Raw genomic sequence first — 25,703 nt, forward strand, 5'->3', positions numbered from 1 at the left:
CACCAAGTATCAAAGCCTCCAAAGGCTTTGCAGATTACTGATCCCACCTGATGGTACTACTAGAAAGTCAGAGTGAAATCTTTTCTTGATAGATCATTTGCTTAATTTATTTTTACTTCAGCCAAATGGCAGTTAGTTACTGAAATATATTCACACAAGGCTGTGGACTTTATTTAAATCAACAAAACATAAATTTACACAGAAGAGTGAATGAATAAAAAAAACTAAGGAATACAGAAATAGAAAATAAGATTTTAATACAAACAACAAACCAAATTTTCAAACTGCTTCTCAACATTATAAAGAAACTCAAAATTCTCAGAAACTATACCTCTACCTTAGAGGACTTAATAAGAGAGATGCAGAGATATTGTTCCTCCTTGTGAACAGTCTAGGACCAGAAGGCATAATCTTGGAATAACGGGTCATCCATTTAAGACAGAGATAAAAAGGAATTTCTTCTCTCAGAGGATAGAAAACCTATGGAATTCTTTACCACAGAAGCCTGTTGAAACTGAGTCATTAAGTATATTCAAGGTCAAGATAGACAGGTTTTTTTTTAAATCAGTAAAGAAATGAAAGGAAAGTGATGTTGACATTTAGCAGATCAGCTGTGATCTTACTGAATGGCATAGTAGACTTGAAGGGCTGAATGACCTACTTCTGCTCCCAAGTCTCAACTGGTTCCCATAAAAACTGTTCTGAACTGAATTCAGTTCTCTGCTCTGAATTTCAAAACAAAGCTATTTGCTTAAAAGTGCTAATTGCTTAACTCCGCCTCTCATAAATCCAAACATCTTCTTGGAACTGGTGCACTTAGAAAGTCATTTTTGATAGTGACCAGTTAGGTTTAAAAAGAACTTCACAGAACGAAAGTTTACTTGCGTCTATTTTTAAAACAATCTAAAATTCCAAACATCACAATTTCATAAGAACTGGGAGCAAATGCAGTCATTTCAGCTTAAGCCTACTCCACCATTCAATACAATCATGGCTGATTTCATTTTGGCCTCAACTCCATTTTCCTACCTGCTCTCCATAACCCTTCAATCCATTACTAAATTAATTTTCTGCCTTAAATTTCCTCAACGTCCCAGTATTCACTGCACTCACATAGTGAATTCCAGACTCATGACCCTTTGAGAGAAGTAAGTTTTCCTCATCAATTTTAAATCTGCTACGCCTTATTCTAAAACTATAACCTCTTGTTCCAGATTGCCCCACGTGAAGAAACACTTGCTCAACGTCCTCTTTGTAATTCTCTTTAGCATCTTACATACCACAATTTTATCTCCTCTCATTCTTCTAAACTCCAGAGAGTATAGGCTTAAACTACCCAATCTCTCTTTAGAAGTCAGATGTCTCATCTCTGCAATCAATCTTGTGAACCTCCTCCAATATAACTACATCCCTCCTCAAGTATGGGGACCAAAAATGTATACAATGCTCCAGGTTCAATCTCACTAATGCTTTGTACAGTTGTAGCAACACTTGTTAATGTCTATACACTATTACTTTAGCAATAAATGAAAAAATTCCATTTGGTTTTCTTATTACCTCTGTATGCTCATACCAGTTTTCTACGCTTCATGCATGAGATCACCCAGATCCTTCTGCATTAAAGCACTCTGAAATTTCTCTCCATTTAGATGATAAGTTGCCTTACCATTCCTTTGGCCAAAACGGATAACCTAACACTCATTCACATCAAACTTCACCTGCTAAATTTTGGCACATTTACCTAACCTACCCACATCTATTAGGAAATTTCTTATTTCTTCATTAGATATCATTACATTACACGCAATTCATCAGAGTAAAAATGCCCTTGAAGAAAGCCATATGGTAAATATCTTGCTGGGTTTTTTAGCTTAGGCACACATCTTATCTCTAAATAACTATTTGCTTTATGGAAATAAAAACCTCAGTTCCATCACAGTAACACTTTAATGAAGCTGCAATGTCAAAGTGATATAACCTGTTTCCACATGTAAATTCTTAATGCTCAAATATGTATTTTTACATGCACTGTTTGGTTTTGGCCTCTGCCCAGCATTATTCTTCAGTTAAAAAAGTAACACAGTGACCAATTCCAAAAGCAATGATTAAAACACCACCTTGATTAAAACAAAGAACTGCAGAAGTTGGAAATCTAAAACAAAAACAGAAACTGATGGAGAAACTCAGCAGGTCTGGTAACATCTATGGAGAGAAAGCGGAGTTAATATTTCAAGTCCAGTGTTCTGAAGAAGGTCATTGAAACCAAAACCCTGAACTGTGATTTCTCTCCACAGATGTTGCCAGACCTGTCATGTTTATCAGAAACAGCAATTTCTGTTTTTGCCACAATTGATTACTAAGAGATGTGCAAAGGTCAATTGAAAAGGCCTTCCATCCCAATTTGCTCTCCCTTCCCATGTCTAACAAAAGGCAGAATATCTTTGACTGAAGATGTAGTATAGACTGCAAAATAACAAAAGAATCTGGGCCATAATATAATATGAAGAATAGCATTGTAAGCCCAAGATGGTGGTGGAGTAGTGGTACGGTGTCAGAGCTCGTGAGCTCGCCTGCTTCTGTCTGTCCTGTTTTTTGACTTTTGCTCTTTTCTTCTGCTTCTTTCCCCCTCTTTGGATGCCTTTTCAACATCTTTGGCAGAGAAAGAGAGTGGGCCCAGCCTCCCAAGCATGAGCAGCAGTGGCAGGAGTAGGCTCCCTGGGGACAGTGAGCTAGGGTGGAGGAGAGTGAGCCCTCTGAGAACTTGCAACAGCAGCAAGCCTGGGCCCAGCTGCACGAGATGGTGCTGAAGTGTGTTGACTTCGATTTTGATAGGCGAAGTGCAGGACTCAAGGCAGTGTCAGCAACACCAGTTTTCAAGATTAGATACAAAAAAAAACTGCAGATGCTGAAATCCAAAGTAGACAAGCAGGAGGCTGGAATAACACAGCAACTTGCTGTGTTATTCCAACCTCCTGCTTCTCCAGTTTTCAAGATGGCAATGGCAGCAACAGCAGGCCAGCTTATGCAGTCAGTGAAGGCGACAGCATCTGCAGTTGGCATTGATCAGCTGCAGCAATGTGGTGGGCCTGAATCGGTACTCCCAGCAGATTGACAGGAGCAGTGGTTGCATCAGTGGCAATGTGGTAGGCCCAGTGTGGTGCTCCTGGTGGCGCAACAGTGACAGCAGTTGTGGCCCCAGAGTGGGATTCCAGGAATGGATGCAAAGCACAGTGTTGTTGGGCATGGAGCCTGTTGTGGAGACACCTCTCAGTGCCAAGCAGAGCACAAGAAGGGAGGAAGAAGTCTGTTTTAAGTTATATTTTAGTTATATTTTAATATTTTCTGTAAATCAAATTGGCACCAGACCATGACAACACATCATACTCTTCACTGTATTTATTTGTTAAATACAAGTGACAGTAAATCATTCAATTCAACTGAAGAATTATCAACATTTAAAATAGAATGTACTGGAGTATTAAGGAATCACTTCACTGCTGTCAATGTACCCCACAATGCAATTGTAAAACAAAGGATTGGGGAAGAAATGAAAAATGCATAAAACATAGATGTAGATATTTTAAAAGGCAGTGACAAAAGCTATTACCTAGTATAAGATGAAGCTTGGTGTCGGTTTGGAAGGCATAGTGCAATGTGACCAGAAAAGGAGACTGTCGAATATGTTCTAACACTTGCCGTTCTGTCTTGATGTGCTCAGTTGTTTTTGCTTTTTGTACAATGGAAGCCTTCTTAAGCACTTTCATTGCATAGAGTTTGTTTGCATCATGACCAGTAATTTTTCTAACCAGGAAAACTTTCCCATATGCTGCAAAAGTATAATAAAACACAAGAATAAAGACATTATTAATTGTAAAGCATTATTTTCTCTCAAGAGTTGATTGCTATTTAACATTTTTAAACATTATAAAGATTGGCACAAAATCTTACTTCTTGCGCTGTTCTGAGCAACTGAATACATACTTTGGTACTGTCTTCACAAAGGAGGATACCAGAAATGTTGGAGAATGCAAGATTTAGTGAGAGGGAAGAGCTGAGGGAGATCAATACTAGTAGAGAAATGGTGCTGGGAAAATTGAGGGGATTGAAGGCGGATAAATCCACAGGGCCTGATAATCTACATCTTAGATTACTTACTGAAGTGACTCTTGAAATAGTGGATGCATTGGTGGTCATCTTCCAGGATTCTGTAGACTCTGGAAGAGTCTCTGCAGATTGGAGGGGTGGCATGGTGGCTCAGTGGTTAGCACTGCTGCCTCACAGCGCCAGGGACCTGGGTTCAATTCCCGCCTCGAGTAACTGTCTGTGTGGAGTTTGCACGTTCTCCCTGTGTCTGCATGGGTTTCCTCCCACAGTCCAAAGATGTGCAGGTTAGGTGAATTAGCCATGTTAAATTGTCCGTAGTGTTAGGTGCATTTGTCAGGGGTAAATGTAGGGGAATGGGTCTGGGTGGGTTGCCCTTCGGAGGGTAGGTGTGGACTTGTTGGACCAAAGGGCCTGTTTCCACACTGTAGGGAATTTAATGTAATCTAATCTAAGGTTACTCCAATATTCAAAAAGGAAGGTAGACAGAAACCAGGGAATTATAGACCAGTAAACCTAACATTGGTAGTGGGGAAAATTATCAAATCCATTTATAGCAGAAAATTTAGAAAGCAGTGGGAGAATCAGACAGAGTTAGCATGGATTTATGAAGGGGAAATCATGCTGGAAAAATCTGTTGGAATTCAATGAAGATGCAACTAGTAGAGTTGACAAGGGGGGGGGGGCAGTAAATGTGTTATATTTGGACTTTCTGAAAGTGTTCGAGAAAGTCCCGCAAAAAAGATTACTGTGCGAGATTAAAGCGCATGGGATTAGGGAAGGTGTATTGAGATGGATAGAAGACTGGTTGGCAGAGAGGAAACAGAGTAGGAATTAATGGATCCTTTTCAAAATGGCAGGCAGAAGCTTGTGGGGTGCCAAAGGGATCAGTGCTCGGACCCCAGCTATTCACAATATATATATTAATGATTTGAATAAGGGAACAAAATGTACCATCTCAAAGTTTGCAGATGATACCCCGGGTTAGGTGGGAGGGTGAATGGTGACGAGGATGCGGAGATCCTTCAGCATGATCTAGATAAATTAGTTGAGTGGGCAAATCAATGGCAAATGTAGTATAATTTGGATAAATTTGAGGTTATTCACTGTGGAAGCAAAAACAAGATGGCAAATAACTACCTGTACGGCTGTAAATTGAGACAGGAGAGTTTGAGAGGCGGACCTGGGTATACTTGTGCACCAGACGCTGTAGATAGGCATACAGGTGCAGCAGGTGGTAAAAAAGGCAAATGGTATGTTAGCCTTCTTAAGCACTTTCATCACAGTGAAGGTTTAAAAGGCTGATTCCAGGGATGGTGGGACTGAGGTATGTGGAGAGATTGAGCTGAAAATGTGTTGCTGGAAAAGCGCAGGTCAGGCAGCATCCAAGGAACAGGAGAATCGATGTTTCGGGCATCAGCCCTTCTTCAGGAATGATGCCCGAAACGTCGATTCTCCTGTTCCTTGCATTTCCAGCAAGACATTTTCAGCTCTGATCTCCAGCATCTGCAGTCCTCACTTTCTCCTATGTGGAGAGATTGACTAGGTTAGGATTGTTTTCGCTCAAGTTCAGACCAGTGAGGGGGATCTCAAAAACTTTTAAAATTCTAACAGGCGTAGACAGGGTAGATGCAGGGAGATGTTCCCAATGGTGGGTGGGTCCAGAACCAGGGGTCACAGTCTGAAGATTCAGGGTGAACCACTCAGAATAGAGATGAAGAGACATTTCTTCACCCAAAGGAGTAGTGACCCTGTGGAATTCATACCACAGGAAGTAGTTGATGCCAAAACATTGAATCAGCTATAGAGCAAGAATCAGCTAGATATAGCACTTGGGGCACATAGGATCAAAGGTCACAGAGAAAGTTGGATTAGGCTGTTAAGTTGAACGATTGGCCGAATGGCCTCTTTCTATGTTTATATAATAAGTATGTTAGAATTTATCATAGGTCACAAAGTCAGAGTTGCTAGATCTTTAGTATGCTGCACAAACTAGCACGGTCACAGTCACGCTTGAATTTAAAAGGCAGCATAAGGGAAATGTGATTTCATTCTCCCTTGTTTGTACATTTTGGGAAAAGCATTTAGCTTTCAAACTCCATCTACACCAATGCAAACATCAGAAACACAAAATACAAAGAGCTGCTACCAAGAATTGTAATGCAATCTACTCTTCAACACCTTTTATAACAATAATGGTGTACTATTAAGGAGCAAACGTCTGTTTTATTGCAAATATGCAATGTTAAATTCTTGTGTAAAAACATATGTTTTACCTCATTAATTGATTCATTGCAATTTGTAATTCTAGCAATCAGTTTACACAGTTAATTTCAGGAGTTCTGTGGTGCAATGGTAGTTTACCTCTTGGTCAGAAGACATGGGTTCAATCTCTACCTGCACTGGAGTGTGTCATAACATGCTTGAACAGGTCAATCAAAAAATATTTCTTAGGGCTTTTGTGGTGCAGTGGTAGTACCCTAGCTCTGAGACAGGCCTGAGTTCAAGCAGTGAGCTCTAGCAGTGTGTCATAACATGTGGGAACAGAATTTTGAAAATACTTACACATCTAACTTGGGTGGGAAAATGTATGAAATCTATCTTGTAATAAACTAATTCCTCTATAGCATGAAAATTTTCCAACTGCAGTGACCTAATGCACTTCAGCTAATTGCAGGAGAGCTCTTGATATCTCGGCAAATATTTAGATAGTTGCTCACCCATGCCAAGTATAAGGATTCCTTCTCCTGATTGCTGTCTGGCAATTCCTGCCAGAAATTCATGTATTTTGGCCTCAAGCAGTTATTATGTCTCCTTGCAACTCAGTAATCACTGACCAATAATGACCAATTGGACAAAGTAGTGGAATGCAGCTGGTGCCTGTTGAACTGTTCCACCAAAAAATGTAGCTGAATTAGCAATGGTGGGCATTAAAATAAGTTTTGATACCTTTTTATCATAAATTGACTTTTTTAAAAAAACTGTGATATACAAATACTTTATTAGCTGGTTAAACTGTTCTCATCTCAGAGCAGTATAATTGGGTCTTGGTGCCACTGGGTTCTGCAAGAAAAGAAACACAGCCAGAATCAGGCTGCTAACCATTAGTCAGTTTTTGCAGGAAATATCCACATGTTGATACAAGGTGAAGATAGGATCTAACTTGACTGTTGCAATAACTAAGTTAATCTTTTGGCAAAAATTATTAATCTAAAAACATATTCTACATATTTTTAAATTATGGAAAATGTCCAAAGGTGTTTCTCAAAAGGTGTGTGCACTGAGTCAAGCATACACACTTGCACTCTGATGAATAGAGTATAAACATCTGAAGAATGGCAAGCTCATCTTCACTTCCACTTGTAAATCATTTCTCCGTCTGTTACCATTGACTTATGTATTGTTAAAAAAGTTTATTTTTAATAACAGATTCACTGCAGAGCCTCACCAATGCTCCAGAAGATCTTTTGAGTTTTGACTTGTCAATTGCTCTTTGGTTAACTATTTGGACTTCTACATTTCACACTTTCAACTTCAGTAACTAATTGCTGTTGGTATAATGCAATTGAATTTTGAAGATAAGAGCTGATTTGTAATTCTTTTAAACTTTGGACTTTGCCAACTTTTTGGAGTTGGGCTTGTAAACTGTCTGAGGAACGTACCAGCAGGCAAGTCTGACATCTTCCCACTGCCTTGGGTATAACTGGAATACCTGGCAACTAGGTGACCGATGTGGCGATTAAGGACGCAATGGAAGACCAACTCCCATCACTATCGGTACTTTAGCAACCTGGACAAAAACAGGGACACCACTTACGCCTCTTAACATGTTCTGAAATGTGAACAGAGCAGTCTTTATTTATGCCAGATCATAGCTCAGTGAATGATCCCTCTGGTGACACTAACTGTTCCTATGACTGTAGCCCTTGCCCCAGCTCATCGCAGTAAGCTCAAACATTTGTTTTTTTCACTTTTTCCTGGATTAAGACCATAAGACATAGGAGTGGAAGTAAGGCCATTCGGCCCATCAATCCATCAAGGATCAGTGCTGGGTCCACTGCTTTTTGTCATTTATATAAAAATGATTTGGACGTGTACATAGGAGGTATAGTTAGTAAGTTTGCAGATGACACCAATATTGGTGGTGTAGTGAACAGCAAAGGAGGTTATCTCAGTACAATGGGATCTTGATCAGATAGGTCAATGGGCCAAGGAGTGGCAGATGGAATTTAATTTAGATAAACGTGAAGTGCTACATTTTGGAAAGGCAGGTTAGGGCAGGACATATACACTTAAACGGTAAGGTCTCGGGGAGTATTGCTGAACAAAGAGACCTTGGAGTGCAGGCTCATTGTTCCTTGAAAGTGGAGTCTCAGGTGAATCGTACAGTAAAGGTGGTGTTTATATGCTTTCCTTTACTGGTCAGAGCATGGAGTACAGGAGTTGGGAGGGCCAGGGTTAGGGTTGGGGTTGCAGCTGTACAGGACATCGGTTAGGCCACTTTTGGAAATATTGTGTGCAATTCTTGCCTCCCTCTTATAGGAAGGATGTTGTGAAACTTGAATGGGCTCAGAAAAGATTTACAAGGATATTGCTAGGATTGGAGAGTTTGAGCTATAGCGAAAAGCTGAACAGCCTGGAGCCGTTTTCTCTGGAGTGTCGGAGGTCAATGGGTGACCTTATAGAGGTTTATAAAAACATGAGAGGCATGGAAAGAGTAAATCGACAAGGTCTTTTCCCTGGGGTGGGGGTGTACAAAACTAGAGGTCCTAGGTTTGGGGTGAGAGGGGAAGATTTAAAAGGGTCCTAAGGGGCAACTTTTTCACGCAAAGGTTGGTGAATGCATGGAATGAGCTGTCAGAAGAAATTGTGGTGGCTGGTACAATTACAACAACATTTAAAAAGGAATCTGGATGGGCATATGAATAGGAAAGGTTTAGAGGGCTATTTGAAATGAGACTAGATTTAAGATATCTGGCAAGCATGGATGAGTTGGATTGAAGGGTCTGTTTTGGTGCTGCACATCTCTGTGACTCTTTTGTCTAATACAACATGCCAGAACAGGTTGATTAGAAATATATTATATGTTAATTGTGGTGAATTGAGAAGCAAATATTCTGCAAGGGCATATTCATCCAGACTGCAGTTATTTCTAAGTCCCTTCAGCCACTGGGTGTCCCAAGACCAAGAAAATATGGCGAGGGGTAATTTAAAAATAGGAGGCACAAAATATTTAAATTGTTTGCCTGTCTAACTTGTCCCATTTCTGTTTGAACTTAAATTAATGGGTCAGATTCAATATTCAGATTAATATTTTAATATCTCACCTGACCCAACCCAATCAATTTTGGGTTTTTCCCCTTAATGGTTCACTAACATTCATATGAAAAGGATCATCCTTTTATCCAGCATTCAACTTGAACTATATACAGGTTATTTTGATATATCATGCGTTTTATTAACACAAATCGGTTATAACACAATTGATGAATTGTGGATGCTGTTTGGCTAACACAAATTTTCTACTGAATGGGTATAGCAATTTTCTCTAGCAATCTTGTACAGCATGATTTTCCATAGCAGTTTTCTATAGCATAGGGTTGCAGAAGAAAGCAATTGCTGCACTATCGTAGAACAACCTGTATTTACAAACCCTCATCTAGGTGATAATATTTACTTGTGAGATAAAGCTATGGATGGCCTACAGCTATACTAGTCTCAAAACATCCAATCTTGTCTGATCTCAGAAACTAAGCAGACTCAAGCCTGGTTCATACTTGGAAGGGAGATCGCCTGAGAATATCAGGTGCCTTTTTTGGCATAGTGGTAGTGTCACTACCCATGCACTGGGAGGCCAGGTTCAAATCCCACCTGCATAATAACATCTCTGATCAAGTGGATTAGGAAAAATGGTTAATTATAAAAAGTACAGATGCCAACCACATCACTATCAAATAAGATCCTATCCTCCCTTCATAAAAACACATTCAGTTCCTGTAGACATCACTCAATGATTAGGAGCACGTTATTATCTGCTATTTCCTTGCCTAGTCCAGTGGCACAAATTGTCCTGAACAGATCAATACATTCAAAACAAAACAAAACAAAAAACAAAACAAAAAACAAAACACAGGTTGAACTCGGAAGGTTCATTATTTGTGATTTGCTTTGCTATTTATATTCTTTTTAGCATAAGGCAAACAGAAGAAGCTTCAGTCAAAACTCACCTCCTGTTCCCAGAACTTTCAGTAGCTCAAAGTTTTCTAATCCAACTCTTTCTCTGTGTCCAGTGAGATTAGCTGCCAATTAAAAGTACAGGATGAAAATAGCAATATAGAGCATAGCAATTCAGTTTTTCACAAAAAAAATCTAGTAAGGTTGTTGATTCATTTTTCAGAGTTATCAAGATGGAAAATTCTCTCAAAATCTGCAATTATGTGGGATGTGAGCTACTGACACACACCATCTTCAGAATACCTTTGCTTTAATGACCTAGGGTCTAGTCTAAGATTTTAAAGTAGGAGTTGCATTGACAGATTTATATGGTATTCCATGGGTGATCTGATTGTGGGGATACCGAGACCAAAGAATAGAGCCCAATTACAATGTAATCAAAGCAGAAAGTGGCTTGAAGGTAAAACCATCAGGAAGGGAAAGGACATTAAGAATAACTTGGAGTGAGGAAACTGCTATGGAGGCCAAAAGTAACAGATGAAAATAAGGGCTCTCCATAGTCAATAATATTACAAATTAGAAGGCACAGAGCAACAGACGCAATTTATGTCTCCTACTTTGTGCAGAATTGATGATTGGGATATAATTACATGAATTCCGTCAAGCTTTTTCTATATTTCTGCCCACCATATCACCTTGCATATCACCAAACACATCTGCAAACACAACTGCCCAGACTTCTCAATGCAGCTCAAACAAACAAACAAACATAATTCATGCTATTTAACTGTAGAAAGCACATCATACAAGTTCATTACCATGTCACTGACATCCTGCCTTCTCAATGGCTTCCTTTTCTATCAATCAGGGAGGATCGGTATGACTGCATTTGCTAAACCTGCTCAATGTCATCATGCTCTGCATTATCAGGTCAGTAGTAAAATAGTCCATGGCATGTACACTACCAAAGCTACCTAGAACGATGGTGACAACTGTGGTCCCTTCTCAATTCCCATCTCAATCTCATTCTGAAATATGGTTTGGTGGAAGGAGCAGGAGCAGGAGCAGGAGCAGATGGCGTGACCATGGTTCTTCCACTTTCCATCAGAATTGCCACTTACCTCGGCTCAAGCCTCCCCTTATAGATCCAAATTCCTTAGATGTTTTGGTTGGACAGCTTCAGGTCAGCTAGGATTAAGAGGAAGAGAAACTTCATGGCAGTGGTGAATAGTGACCATTACTTGATCTGATACTCCCAGTCATTGCAGGTACCAATACTGCTTGAACTTCAGAGCCTAATCTTGAGTCACGATCTGTATTATTTAGTCAATGGGCAAGACTAGACTACAGCCAGGTGGTGAAAAGAGGGTGAACTTTGCCAAATCTCCAAAGGGTAAGGTAACAAATATGTTATGATGTTGCAAAGAGCTCAGATAAAGATTATAAAAGGGCAACATAAAATGGAATGCAGGTGATAATGGAGAAAAAGATGTTTGAGGTTTTACTGTCAAAGAGCATAGCGGAATCAGGCTCCAGTGTGACAGATCTTGGAATCTACTCTTTCCAATGTCTACATGGCGACAGCCAATTCCATAGTAGCACTAGTGCACAGCCCCTGGAGCAATTCCATTGCAACATAAGATCACCATGGATGCAGATCTCAGTGCTCAAACAGGTCTGTATACTTTAACAGTAGCAGCAATCTGTCCTTTAGCAAATTACTAAGATTGATGAGCTGCCACCATGTGAGAGCAGTGACAAAGTGACCTCAATATGAAGACATTCGCGGTACCTGATGTCCCGTAACCTCTCAATCAGCCAAAACTGCTCTACCCATGGTAAGGTGGTGCAATCCGAATCTAGGTTCTCAAAGCCTAAAGATGCATGACAGCATCATTTCAGGTCATTCACAACTGCCCATGCACAAAGTCAAAGTCAGCAGACTTTCACAGACATATCATAATCACAGAGATAGCACAGCATAGGAGCAACCATACCTCCAAGACAAGCATGAGCTATTGTTGATGCAAATAGATGGCGTTGTAGGATAAAGATGCTTGATGCAGATTTATGTTTGTCCTTTGTTTAATTAATTTATTGAAGAAGTGGGCATTGTTGGCTGGGTCAGCATTTATTGCACACCCCTAGCTGCCTTTGAGAAGGCGATGGTGAGCTGTTTTCTTGAAGTGCTGTGATCCAATTGGTGCAGGTACACCCACAACTCCATTTAAGATGGAGTTTCAGGATTTTAATACACAGACTCCGAACTAATAGACATATAATTCCAAGTCTGGATGGTGAGTAGTTTGGAAGAGTTCTGGCAGGTGGTAATGTTCCCATGTTTCCTCCACTTTGAACCTTCTGACAGAAATGGTTATAGGTTAGGAAGTGCTGTCTAAGGAGCCTTGGCAAATTAGATCAGTGCATCTTGTAGATAGTAGCACGAATATGCACTGTGTGCTGGTGTTGGAAGATGTTAATATTTCTGGATGCGGTGCCAGACAAGTGGCTGCTTTGTTCTGGATGGTGTCAAGTCTCTGAATGCTAGATTCTAGATTCCCTACAGTGTGGAAACAGGCCCTTCGGCCCAACAAGTCCACACTGACCTCTGAAGAGTAACCCCACCCAGATACATTTCCCTCTGACTAATGCACCTAACACTATGGGCAATTTAGCATGGCCAATTCACCTGACCTGCACATCTTTGGACTGTGGGAGGAAACCGGAGCACCCAGAGGAAATCCACGCAGACATGGGGAGAACGTGCAAACTCCACACAGACATTTGCCTGAGGCTGGCATCGAACCTGGGACCCTGGTGCTGGACCCTGAGCCACCAGGCCGCTGTTGGAGGTATGCTCATCTAGACAAGTGGGGAGCATTCCTTTACACTCTTGACTTGTGCCTTGTAGATGGTGGAAAGCTTTGACCTGCTCTTATAGAGACAGTATTTATAAGGCTAGCCCAGTTCAGTTGTTTTGATTAAAAACACTCCAATGTTGTTGTACAGGATTCCGCCATGAAAAGGTCTTCGACTAACAAGGTATGATGCTTAGATATTCTTGTTTGAGACCATTATTGTCTGGCAATGTGTGATAGGAATATTGCTTGTCACTTGTCAGCACAAATCTGGATATGGTGGCTCAGTGGTTAGCGCTGCTGTCTCACAGCGCCAGGGACCTGGGTTCGATTCCAGCCTCAGGTGACTGCCTGTGTGGAGTTTGAACATTCTCCCAGTGTCTGCGTGGGTTTCCTCTGGGTGCTCTGGTTTCCTCCCACAGTCCAAAGATGTGCAGACCAGGTGAATTGGCCATGTTAAATTACCCATAGTGTTAGGTGCATTAGGCAGAGGGGGGTGGGTTGCTCCTCGGAGGGTCGGTGTGGACGTGTTGGGCCGAAGGGCCTGTTTCCACACGATAGGGAATCTAATCTATTTGAGCACAAATAGCTTCAATACCTGAGGAGTCAATTTAGAGCTGGAGGTTGGGTGAGTGGACAGTGTGATTGGATGTAATGGTGGGTCCATGTTTGTTTGGTCAAGTTGATTCAGTGAAAGTAAACTCTCATAATCCACTTTCTTAATGTATACAGTTACTAGAAATCTATAGTGCCTGCTCCTTTTCCCAAGGTGGCCATCCTAATAATAACTGAATTGACTAATAGCCAGGACAAAGCATATTACCACAATCTCAGAGATCCTGTTTGCCATTACCTGTAGCAAGCCCCCTGAACATTTTTGACAGTGGAAGCATAATTTCAGGAAGTTTACTGCATGCTCTACTAGGGTATGATTCACTCCATGGTTTTTATTGTAAGTCTACATGAGTTGTGGGATAGCAGAAGGGAACCATAAGACATACGTTGTATGTAATTATGCCCCTCAGCATTCTCCAGCTCTTTTAGAAAGTCCAAAGATGGTGAGTTAGGACAGACTGGTGCAGAATGGGAAACATCATGACTGCTGCTATGACAGCATGCATTCACAGAAATAAAAGTTTTGGTGCGGTCACACAACCATGTAATGTTAGCATTTGCAAATTTCTGTTTCTTCCCTCACTGAGATGGGTGACCTGTAGAACCATGTCATAGAGTCAGAGATTATACAGCATGGAAACAGACCCTTCAGTCCAACTTGTCCATGCCCATGAGATATACTAAACTAATCTACTCCCATTTGCCAGCATATGGCCCATAACCCCCTCAATCCTTCCTATTCATATACCCATCCAGATGCCCATTAAATTTTCCATTGTACCAGCCTCCATCACTTCCTTGGCAGCTCATTCCATATACCTACCACTTTCTGCATGAAAAAGTTGTCCCTTTTAAATCTTTCTCCTCTCCCTTTAAACCTTTGACATCTAGTTTGGACTCACCCACCCCAGGGAAAGACTTGTCTATTTACCTTATCCGTGCCTCTCAATTTTATAAACTTCTATAAGGTCACCCGCCAGCCTCCGACCCTGCTGGAAGAGTAGCCCCAGTCTATTCAGCGATGTCCCCGTAGCTCAAATCCTCCAACTCTGATAACATCCTTGTAAATCTTTTCTGAACCCTTTCAAGTTTCACAGTTAAAAATCATCCAACACCAGGTTATAATTCATCAGGTTTATTTGGAAGCACAAGCTTTCGGAGGGCTGCTCCTTCATCAGGAGATCCAAAAGCTAGTGCTTCCAAACAAACCTGTTGGACTATAACCTGGTGTTGTGTGATTTTTAACTTTGTACACCCCAGTCCAACACCGGCACCTCCTATTCAAGTTTCACAACATCCTTCCTATAGCAGGGAGATGTGAATTGCACACAATATTCCAATAGTGGCCCAACCAGTGTCCTGTACAGCCGCAATATGACCTCCCAACTCCTACACTCAATGCACTGACCAATAAAGACCAGCATACCAAAAGCCTTCTTCACTATCCGATCGACCAGAGACTCCACTTTCAAGGAACTACGAATTTGCACTCCAAAGTCTGTGTTCAGCAACACTCCTCAGGATCTCAGTGTATAAATCCTGTACTAATCGGCCTTACCAAAACGCAGCAACTCAGATTTATCCAAATTAAACTCCATCTGCCACTGCTCAGCCCATTAGCCCATTTGATCAAGATCCCATTATACTCTAAGGTAAACTTCTTCGCTGTCCACTACACCAATGTTGGTGTCATCTGCAAACTTACGAACCATATCTCCTATGTTCACATCCAAATCATTTATATAAAGTGACAAAAAGCAGTAGACTCAGCACCGATCCTGTGTACACTGCTGGTCAAGGCCTCCAATCTGAAAAACAACCCTCCACTAATCCCCTCGGTCTTCTACGTTTGAGCTAATTCTATATGCAAAATAGCTAGTTCTCCCTCTATTCCATATGATCTAACCTTGCTAACCAGTCTACCAGGAGAAAGTGAGGACTGCTGATGCTGGAGATCCAAGTAGAGAGTGTGGTGCCAGAAAAAGAGACGGCCCAGGACCTGCATGTTCAGCCATGGAGCAGTGGTGTTGGTTGGTGCGGGTGTCCCAGAGATGTTCTCTGAAACAATCCACAAGTTGGCGTCCTGTCTCTCCGATGTAGACAAGACCACATCGGGTGCAACGGATGCAGTGGATGACATTCGTGGAGGTACAGGCAAATTTCTGTTGAATGTGGAAGGATCCTTTGGGGCCTTGGACAGAGGTGAGGAAGGAGGTGCAGGTGCAGTTTTTGCACTTCCTGCAGTGGCAGGGGAAGGTGCCAGGAGTGGGGTGAGGGCTGGTGGGGCGAATGGATCTGACAAGGAGAGTCGCAGAGGTAATGGTTTCCCCAAAACACTGATAGGGAGGGAAATATATCCCTACTGATGGGTCTGTTTGTAGGTGGCAGAAGCGGTGGACGATGATGCACTGTAAATGGAGGTTGGTAGAGTAGAGGAGAGGACCGGAGGGGTTCTGTCCTTGTTGAGTTGGGACAGTGGGGTTCAAGGGCAGAGGTGTGAGAAGTGGAGGAGATGTCCTGGAGGGTATCATCGACTACATAGGAGGCCATCTGGGATCTTCTGTGGTGGAACTGGTCATCCTGGGAACAGATGTGGCGGAGGCAGAGGAATTGGGAATAAGGGATGGTGTTTTTACAGGAAGCAGGGTGTGAAAAGGTTAGTTCAGGTAGCTGTGGGAGCCTGCGTGTTTGTAGTAGATGTCCATGGTTACTCGGTTGCTGGAGATGGAGAGGTCCAGAAAGGGGAGGGAGGTTTCCGAGATGGTCCAGGTGAATTTGAGGTCATGGTGAAAGGTGCTTGTGAAGTTGGCAAACTGTTCCACTTCCTCATGGGAGCAGAAGGTAACGCTGATTCAGTCATCGATGTAGCGGAGGAAAAGGTGGGGGATAGTGCTGGCGTAGCTGCGGAAGATGGACTGTTTCACATACCCGACAAAGAGGCAGGCATAGCTGGGGCCCATGTGGGTGTCCATGGCTACGCCTTTGGCTTGGAGGAAGTGGGAGGATTGGAAGGAGAAGCTGCTAAGAATGAAGACCAGTTCAGCCAGGCAGATGAAGGTGTCAGTGGAAGGGTACTGGTTGGGATGGTGAGAGAGGAAAAAATGGTGGGTTTGGAGGCCTTCGTCGTGGTGGACAAATGTGTACAGGGACTGGATGTCCAAGGTGAAGATAAGGCATAGGGGGTGGGGAAACGAAAGTCTTGGAGGAGGTGAAGGGCGTGGGTAGTGGCCCGAACATAGGGGAGGACCAGTCTACCATGAGGAACTTTGTCAAAACACCTTATTCAAGTCCATCTAAATCACATCTATTGTTCTACCCTCATCAATGCTCTGTTATTTTTTAAAAACTCAATTAAGTTAGTGAGACACGATTTCCCATGCACAAAGCCCAATGTTCTTCCATCCCAAGCAAGAAGAGGATGAAGTCATCTTGCCTGGTGTAAACAGTCTTTGCAGCCTCCTGATGCTTTGATCTACTCTGCTAAGTCCCCCACTGCCACTGGGAATAACGCTGAAATATAAAAAGAGGAGAGCAACTGGGACTTAAATCACTAACAGAGTGGCCCTCACTGTATCAGGAGATTCTAAGTCAGGCTGAAGGTCACAGTTCCATCATCTCCTCCTTGGTGAGTAGAAGCTGCTTCAGGCATTGGTCCTAGGAAGCCCTTGGTGAGTTGGGCCTTAGGTAGAATAGATAAATGGGCATTGCGACAATTGACAAACTGAGTCAACTATTCTTCTCTTCAAGAATATATTCACAAATTCCTAAAAACACTTTCAATATTCTAACGCATGCTTTTGCTATATTTTCCTGAGCAAAAGTTAGTTGAAAGCACCTTGCCTGCAAATTACTGAGTGACCAGAGTTCAAAGCCTTGTTTGCTTCTTTCTTGTTTGCAGAGTGACATGCAAACGTGTTGTGAGAACAAATGTTGCATTAGTCAGTCAAGCAGAGACATTAGGACACTGCAATCTCATGTTTCCAGGATACCTGCATAGGTACAATTTTGTGCAGATCTCAGTATGAGCTGTGCAGAAGCCCACTGGTGGTCTTAAGATCCACTAGAAAAAGGCACTGGGCTTGCAGTAATGCTATGTAACTGAATTTCACACCCAGAATGTTATTAGATAAGCCTAATTGTCATCAACTATCAATTTGGCTTTTCTGCTTTATGATGTCCTGATTAAGTCACTCCTTAAGGAGCATGCCATGTATTTTTTTTTCCCTGATCTGTAGGTTACAAAAGGATGAAATCACTGGAGATTTTCTTACGCATCTGCAATTTTCTTTTCTCTGTCAATCATGCTGGCCAAGACCAGGACAGTCATTTAGTGATATTTTCTTACTTGATCATCTTTTGATGAAAGCCATCATGCTGCTTGGATATAGTTTGCTTAAAAAAAAACTAATTTCAAAAACACTGAAGATTTTTTCAGGTTTACGAAATTGGAAGTTTTATGGTATACCAGTTCTTTAATAATTTGCAGACTTGTTGACTCTGTGGTGGCTTTTGAAGCAGGAATCCACAATGCAAAATTTACTTGACAAATCCAATGTTCTTTCTGGTAAAAGACGATCGATCAATCCCAAGAAAGTGAGCTGCCCTGGCTTGCGTTAATCAATTTGAATTTCAATTAAGCAGCAGACATCACTGGTCAAAATCATAAGTTGAAGAAATCTGAATTTAAAATTGTTGGTTAACTTGTATTAAGAGGCTCAAATTAAGCAATTCATTTCCAATGGAAGGTAGTTTGATTTAAATTGATAATTTTAAGTTGCTTTATTCAAAAGAATGATAATAGACTCAATTGGTTACACTTTATAATTGCATTAATATTTCTACTTTATACAATGTAATCAATATCATTCAAATTCATAAAGTGTGTGTGTGGGGATAGGAATTCTAAAAATTCCTTGACTGGATGACAGAAACTCAACTGATATCTGACTTCATAAAATACAGATTTCCTGGTAATTGGCTCACATTATTATTGATGAATACAATAGAATGGTGCAGATGGAATTTAACCCTGATAAATGTGAGGTGATGCACATGAAAAGGTTAAAAATTTGTCTACTTCAACCTTGAATATATTTAACAAAACAGCTTCGATAGCCCCCTGTGAGAAAGAATTCCACAGATTTACTATCCTGAGAGAAGAAATTCCTCCTCATCTTGGTCTGCAAGTGCGCAAGCCCTTATTCTGAAAAGATCCACTTTCCTTCAGGAATAATATCCTATCTTTCCATTTTACATTACTAGGACCAGAGGTCTGCTGAGAGATATTAAATCCAAACGAAATCTTCCATCTTCTTATAGATGGAAGTAGATAGGTGTGGGGTAGCTGGACTGGTAATGAGGTAGGATCACATGCCCTTTGGTCCTAGACCTTCCCACAAGAAGAAATAATGTCTCTGCATCTACATGATCAAGCCCCCCAAGAATATTTAATATTTCAATAATTTCTCCTCTCATTCCCCTAAACTTCAATGAGTACAAGGTCAACTTACCCAACCTCTCGTCATGAGAGACTGCTCCATACCCAGACCCAACCTACTGAATCTACTCTGGATTGCTCCCAATGCAATTATGTATTTCCTTGGGTAAGAGGACCAAATCTATTTACAATAATAAAGATAGGGCCTGACTAGTACCTGGCATTGTTTCAGCAATATCGACCCATTTTTATATTCCATTCCTTTTGAAATAAACGTTAACATTCAATTTGCCTTCCCTCCTCACTGCTGATCTTGGATACTAGGTTTTTGTGATTCATGTACAAGGACCCCAAATCCCTCTGTACTGTTCTGCAATCTTCTCCCATTTAAACAATATTCAGCTCTAATTCTTCCTGCCAAAGTACATAATCCCTCACTTTCTCAAGGAAGTGAATTACTGTACTATGTTCAAAGAGGAACACAAGAACATAGGTCATTCAGCCAGTCAAACCTTTTCTGTAATTCAATTTGATCATGGCTCAACATCTACCTCAAAGCAACTTTCTCAAACTATCTCCATATGTCTGGATGTCACTAGCATCCAGAATCTATTGATTTGCATCCAAAATATGCTCTTGTTTGACGTTCCACAGCCCCCTGAAGTGAAGAAATTCAAAACATTTACCACACGCCAAGTGAAAAAATTCCTTTTCTTCTTAATCTTATGGTCTACTGTTTATCATGCAACAAAATTCCATGGTTCTAAATTCAGCATCTATATGAACCATTTTTTCTTATTCAAGATGTCATGTCCTCCAATGTACCTCGTTACAACATTTATGTAATTCACATTTCACATACGTATCTCTGTGGAGTATGTTTTTGATTGTACTAAAAGGAAAGAGATAATGATTTTTTTGTAGTTTTAAGTATATGTTTCCTCGTAAGGCAGTGTTTAGTCATTGGTCATCGGAGTTTTTTTGTTCGAGTAAAAAGTTGTAAACCCTGAATTCCCACATTTCCAGCTATTAGCTACAAGTTAGACTTCAGTCTTAAAAGTTATCAGTCTCTACATAGTTTGTAACAAATCGAGGCCTACCTCATATCCTTAAACTAAGGCCCCTGGTTCTGGACTCGCAGTCGTTGAGAACATACTTCCCAAGTTTACTTCCCCTGTCTAATCCTCTTAGCATTTGATAGGTTTATATGAAATCCCTCTCATTTTTTTCCCAAATTCCAGTGAATAAAACTCTAATCCAGTCTCCCTTCATAAATCAGTTCTGCTTTATACTTAATGCAACCTACAGACATGTTCATGTAGCCTCCAACAGCTTGCACGATAAGCACAGGTCCTATTACACTTGTAATGCCATTATGGTGAATCTTGCAGGACTGGAAGGGCCATAGTGGAGGAAGTTGTGTGGTCAGAGACAAAAGTGGAGTTAAATGGTGAAGGTGGTGTGGAGGAAGGGGTGAGATTGAAGATCACATCATGGGAGCACAGATGAGAGAGGGAGCAATTGGAAACACGGGTGGAAGACTGTGGCTTTCAGTATGTTCAAGGCACTGAGGGCTGGAGGCACTTAAATTAGACTGTGCGGCAACCAGGAAACACTTGGAATACAGCTGCTAGATCCAGTAGTCTATGGCACTAACTGCTAGGTTCCCAAACCCAGAAACCCCAGCTAGCTGCAGTTAAATTTAAAATGGAGATTAAAATTGAGGCACACATCCTCATTATAATATCCAATCTCAATTGGTTGGCTGTTAAAAACAGGGCATAGATTTTGTGTTTCAATTGACCCAAATCCATCCTTCTTGCAGATTAAAATTTCTTAAAACAGTGAATCTTAATTAAATCCTCCATTTTCTTTACAGAAGAGTCTGTGTGATGTAGGGTTGCTCTGATGATATTGAGGCACGATCATTTAAACCACTTTGTCCCTTCTTTGTGATTGCTAGATCAATTGATTCTTTATTTCTTCAATTCCTTCCAACTTGCCTCTCAACTTTCGCATTTTACAAATATGTTGCTTATATTCAGTTTTTTAGTTCTAATGGAGGATTGCACACTAATCTATTCAAACCTAATCTTTTACTTCATAAATTAGTGACACATCTGTGCATTTTCAACCATTTCAATTTTATTTTAAATTTACAAGTGTAGTCTTGTGCCACTACTTAGATAATTAGTATTACTATTAGACATGCACCAATTTAATAACCAATATAATCCTCAAATATCAACATTTTAAATAAAATATTAATATTCTTAAGGAAAAGATTGCCTGGGGTAAAACTAAGCAGGGAAATAGGTTTAATAGGCAACTAGATATATTACTGGATTGAATGTTTATATAATCATTTTGTGCAAAATCACAAATCCATTCTTTAGAAGCATTGATTTACACTTAGCAGACACAGGAAACATTCACCCATTAACATCCAGTGAGAGAGATATGGCAGTCTAGTCAAGTTTCACAGAGAGATGCACACAGAATCCTACCCACCAATGTTCCAGGCTCCTCAATGACCATCCTTTTGTGGGTCCCTGTCCCACTAGCACATCAGATCACAAGAAGTTGCACCAGCATAGTATAAGACAAAACTGCCCTTTAAATCTTTAACATTGACTTCAGATTCAATTAAGTCTCACTGCATCAGGTCAACTCTTACTAATCACGTAATATGGTTTGGTTGGTGAATTAATGTTCCCCCTTTCTAACCACCACTTGTGAAAAAGCACAAAGGTAAAAAATACATAAATGTACTCTGGGTAGGGATTTTCAACAGTTACAACCAAGAGTAGCTCTTTAATACGAGTGACAATGCTAGATAAGTGATGGAGCTTCATTGTCAGCTTGGGCTTACAGCAAGTCGTGAGTAAACCAATGCAAAGGAAAAAACGTACTGAACCTCATCCTCACCCATTTAGCTACGGTAGTAACAGTAATTGCAAAAGTGGCCACCATAGTCTTTGTGGAGACCAGGTTCTGTCTTCACATTGATGATTCACTTCATGCTGTGTGTGGCATTACCACAATGCTAAATGGGATAGATTCAGAACTGATCAAAGAGCTCACATTAGAAACATCTGATGTAGTACAATTGGATTCTATCACAGTTCGTAACCCCATTACTCAGCAGATCTTTCCTTGTTCACTTAAACGTAAGGTGACCAACCTTGGTTCAAGATTATTTAGAAAGATTAGGAAGTAGGCCATTCAGCCCTTTGTCATGTTCCAATACCATTCTGTAGTTGTCTTCTGATCTACGTACATACTTGCTTCCTTCTTATATTTCTGAAACATCTTAGTTAGCAAGAATATAGTAATCCCAGATATAAAATTAATTGACTGAGCATCAACTCCACTTGCCAGAAGAATGTTGCAAATTTGTCTCCTTTTCAGTGAAGATTTTCATAATTGCTGATAGATTTGTCTTCTTTTTAATTATAATGCCTAGTTCTAGCCTCCCCCAACTAGCAGAAATACTCTCTCCCAATCTGTTTCCTTTAATATATTGAAAAATTAAGCAAGCCACCCGTTGCCTTTGAAATTCAAAAGAATACATTCTTAAATTTCTGTAATAAAAACTGAAACTGCTGGGAAAACTCATGTGGTCCAGCAGCATCTGTAGACAGAGAGAAAAATAATTAAATGTTTTGCATTGAATAGGAGTTGATTCAGTTCAAAAGAAGTACCCTGAAAAGGCTAGGAATATTGAATAAATTTAGATTATTGAAAACCAGGGGCTAAAAAGGTAATGGGGGTAAATGGGAATGAGGAACAAATCAGGCCAGCAATACACTTAGAATGGCTCAAAGGGCTGAATGGCCTAACCAGTCCCCAATTTTGTGTATTTTGATTCCAGATTCCTAGCATCTTACTTATAATCTTAGATTCTAAAAAAGCTCCCTTATAATTTAACCCTTGGAATCAAAGTATCATGTTGGTAACTCTACGCTGCAGTCGAAGGCCTGTATATCTTTTAAAAAGTGTGATAGGTTAGAATAGGCATTCGGAGAAATGGCAACGTCTTCAACCAAAATCAACTTGCTGTAGAATCAGAACTATTCTCTCATATTATAAATGCTGATTTTCCCCTTTAATTGATATTCTGGCAAATTGTCCTGATGAGTAAAAAATGATAAGCTTAGTCAAAATGTGGATTTTTCTCAGCAATATTAAAGATTGTAAGCTTTTTCCTTTACACAATGTTGCAACAAAGAATGGTAAGCCAGGGAATTGAGAGTGGTTTTGGAACTCAAAGGATAACCAAAAAAAACAATGGAGAGAGAAAACAAAATAACAGCAAACTAACAAGATACATTAAAAACATGTTGTGTGACCTTCCATATATATGAAAAGAAAGAGAGTAAGAAAATAAATGTGCGTCCCTTAGAAGCAGAGAACAAAATTATAATGGGAAATAAGAAAATAACAGAAGTAAATAGATGCTTTGTTGCTGGCTGCATAGTGGCCAACAAACATATTCCAGACAAAAATGAGTCTGGAAAAATGAGGAATTTTCTTGAGTAAATGGCACAAATAGTTGGTAAATCATCCGAATATGATGGTCAAATCCTACGGTTTAAAAAAAATATAAGAATGACTACAAAGATTGTGGATATTTTGATTCTTGGGGATTGAAAGATAGCAAGTATATCCATGACATTCAAGAAAGGGGGACAACTGAATATAATTAGCCTGAGCTGATATTAGAACTCATGAAATTTGGCAATACAGTAGCATGGAAAGAAGGTTAGTTAACTAATATGAAGCGATGTCAAGTCATTTTTACGTCAGCAGCCAATTACCTATCACAAGAATCAATACTTAGCCTTCATCTATTTACAATCTATAGTAATTATTTAAAAGAAGGGTATTGTGTACAATTTAGCTTTATATTGTCAGCAAACCAGGCTAAATGGGAAAGCAAGCATTAGAGGACACAATGTAAATGGACAAAACTAGTGGGCAAGAACACCGTAGATAAAATACAACTCAGAAAATAGTTATCCAGCTTGGTAGATCAGAAAAGGTACAGCTAAGACTGGTGAGTTCAGAGGTCTGGGGCAGGGGGTAAAAAATGCAGCATGTAGCTTGTCTGCTGCTTTTCTCAGGTCAAAGCAGAGGTGTTGGGCACCTCAAGGTCCATAAATGCTGCATTAATGGCCATTTAAGTACCCCAAACCATCTCATTAGGTGGGTTGCCCAACACCATTTACAGTGCAAGCTAGCATTAGGAAAGGGCGAGGGTGGGAACCTCTTTTGGGATTCATAGGCCCATCTAAGGATAGCTGGTCATGGCATTTTGTTCATGAATGCAGATGGATAGCTGTCTGCCTGTTTGTCCTATATAATGCTTTGTGCAGTCTCTGCATGGAATCTTGTACACCACAAGGTCATAACTACTCTTTTACCTAGGCTCCAAGTCTCTCAGACGAGACTCCCAAAACCCATCCCCTCAGCTGAGGCCACACCAATACCTTTGGATTTGTATAAAGTCCATCCAGAATAAACTCTTCTTTTTCAGGGACTGTAGTCACAAGAGTATACCGTAACTCAAACAAGGTGCCCTCCCCAGATTAGGACAGAACTTGTGACCTTAGTCATTTAACAGCTCTCAGAGTCTTAAAAGTCTGCAAAACATCTGGCAGTGAGGATTTGTTCCCATTCAACTCTTCAAATATGGATTGAGAAACCTTCCCATCTAAAATAGTCTGCTCATGCTAGTTTCCTAAATGGTGGAATACTGGAAAATGTTGGTGTTTTAAGGAACCTAGGTGCCCTTGTGCATGAGTCAGAGTTGGCATGTGGGTGCATCAGGCAATTGCGTGCATAAGGAGTGTTGGATTGTAGGATGATAAGAGCAAAAATGTTTAAGTGTCCTGCTGCAATTAGCTTGCTGGAGTACTGGCTTTAGCTTTGCTCTTCTTGCCTAGGAATTGCCATATTTGCCTTGGAGGGCACACCATTGGGGTGCTAGGAAGTTATACATGCTCCAAAAGTAATGCTGTTTGTATTTTGTCCTTTTGCTAGAAAAACTTGTAAGATGGTTGCCTTCATGGATTGTTTTACGGCACAAGTCGCATGACTACAGAAAGTCAGGAAAGACATTTGTATAATAAGTATGATGTTTGGATGTACTAAAGAAACAAAAGACCCAATACCCATCATGTGCAGGACAAATGTGGTGTACAAGATTCCATGCAGAGACTGCACAAAACATTATATAGAACAAACAGACAGACAACTATCAATCCGCATTCAACAACACAACGCCATGACCAGCTATCCTTAGTACCTACACACAGATAACAAGACCATAGATTCGACTGGAGCAACACAACAATAATAGGACAAGCCAAACAGAGGACAGCCAGAGAATTTCTAGAAGCTTGGCACTCATCCATCCATAAACACATTGATTGAGACCCAATATACCAACCACTGCAATGAACAACCAGAACCAGCAACCGGAAGCAGTAGGAACATAACCAAATAAATGCCAA

General features: G+C 40.5%; 1 protein-coding gene across 3 annotated transcripts in view; it reads right to left on the reverse strand.

Moving 5' to 3' along the window:
* Positions 1 to 25,703, reverse strand: part of LOC140483047 (ribosomal protein S6 kinase alpha-5-like) — a 111,139-nt gene that overhangs the window by 47,664 nt on the left and 37,772 nt on the right. For 2 of the 3 annotated variants that reach the window (XM_072580946.1, XM_072580945.1), the window contains exons 2-4: positions 11,397 to 11,463; positions 10,329 to 10,400; positions 3,608 to 3,826 (exon numbers count right to left, since the gene is read on the reverse strand). In XM_072580946.1, coding sequence (XP_072437047.1) covers positions 3,608 to 3,764 — 157 coding nt within the window. In that variant the 5' untranslated portion in view covers positions 3,765 to 3,826; positions 10,329 to 10,400; positions 11,397 to 11,463. The remainder of the gene's footprint in view (positions 1 to 3,607; positions 3,827 to 10,328; positions 10,401 to 11,396; positions 11,464 to 25,703) is intronic. The other variant, XM_072580947.1, reaches the window with a different exon arrangement.

This window comes from Chiloscyllium punctatum, chromosome 11 (assembly GCF_047496795.1).
Source record: "Chiloscyllium punctatum isolate Juve2018m chromosome 11, sChiPun1.3, whole genome shotgun sequence".
NCBI lineage: Eukaryota > Metazoa > Chordata > Chondrichthyes > Orectolobiformes > Hemiscylliidae > Chiloscyllium > Chiloscyllium punctatum.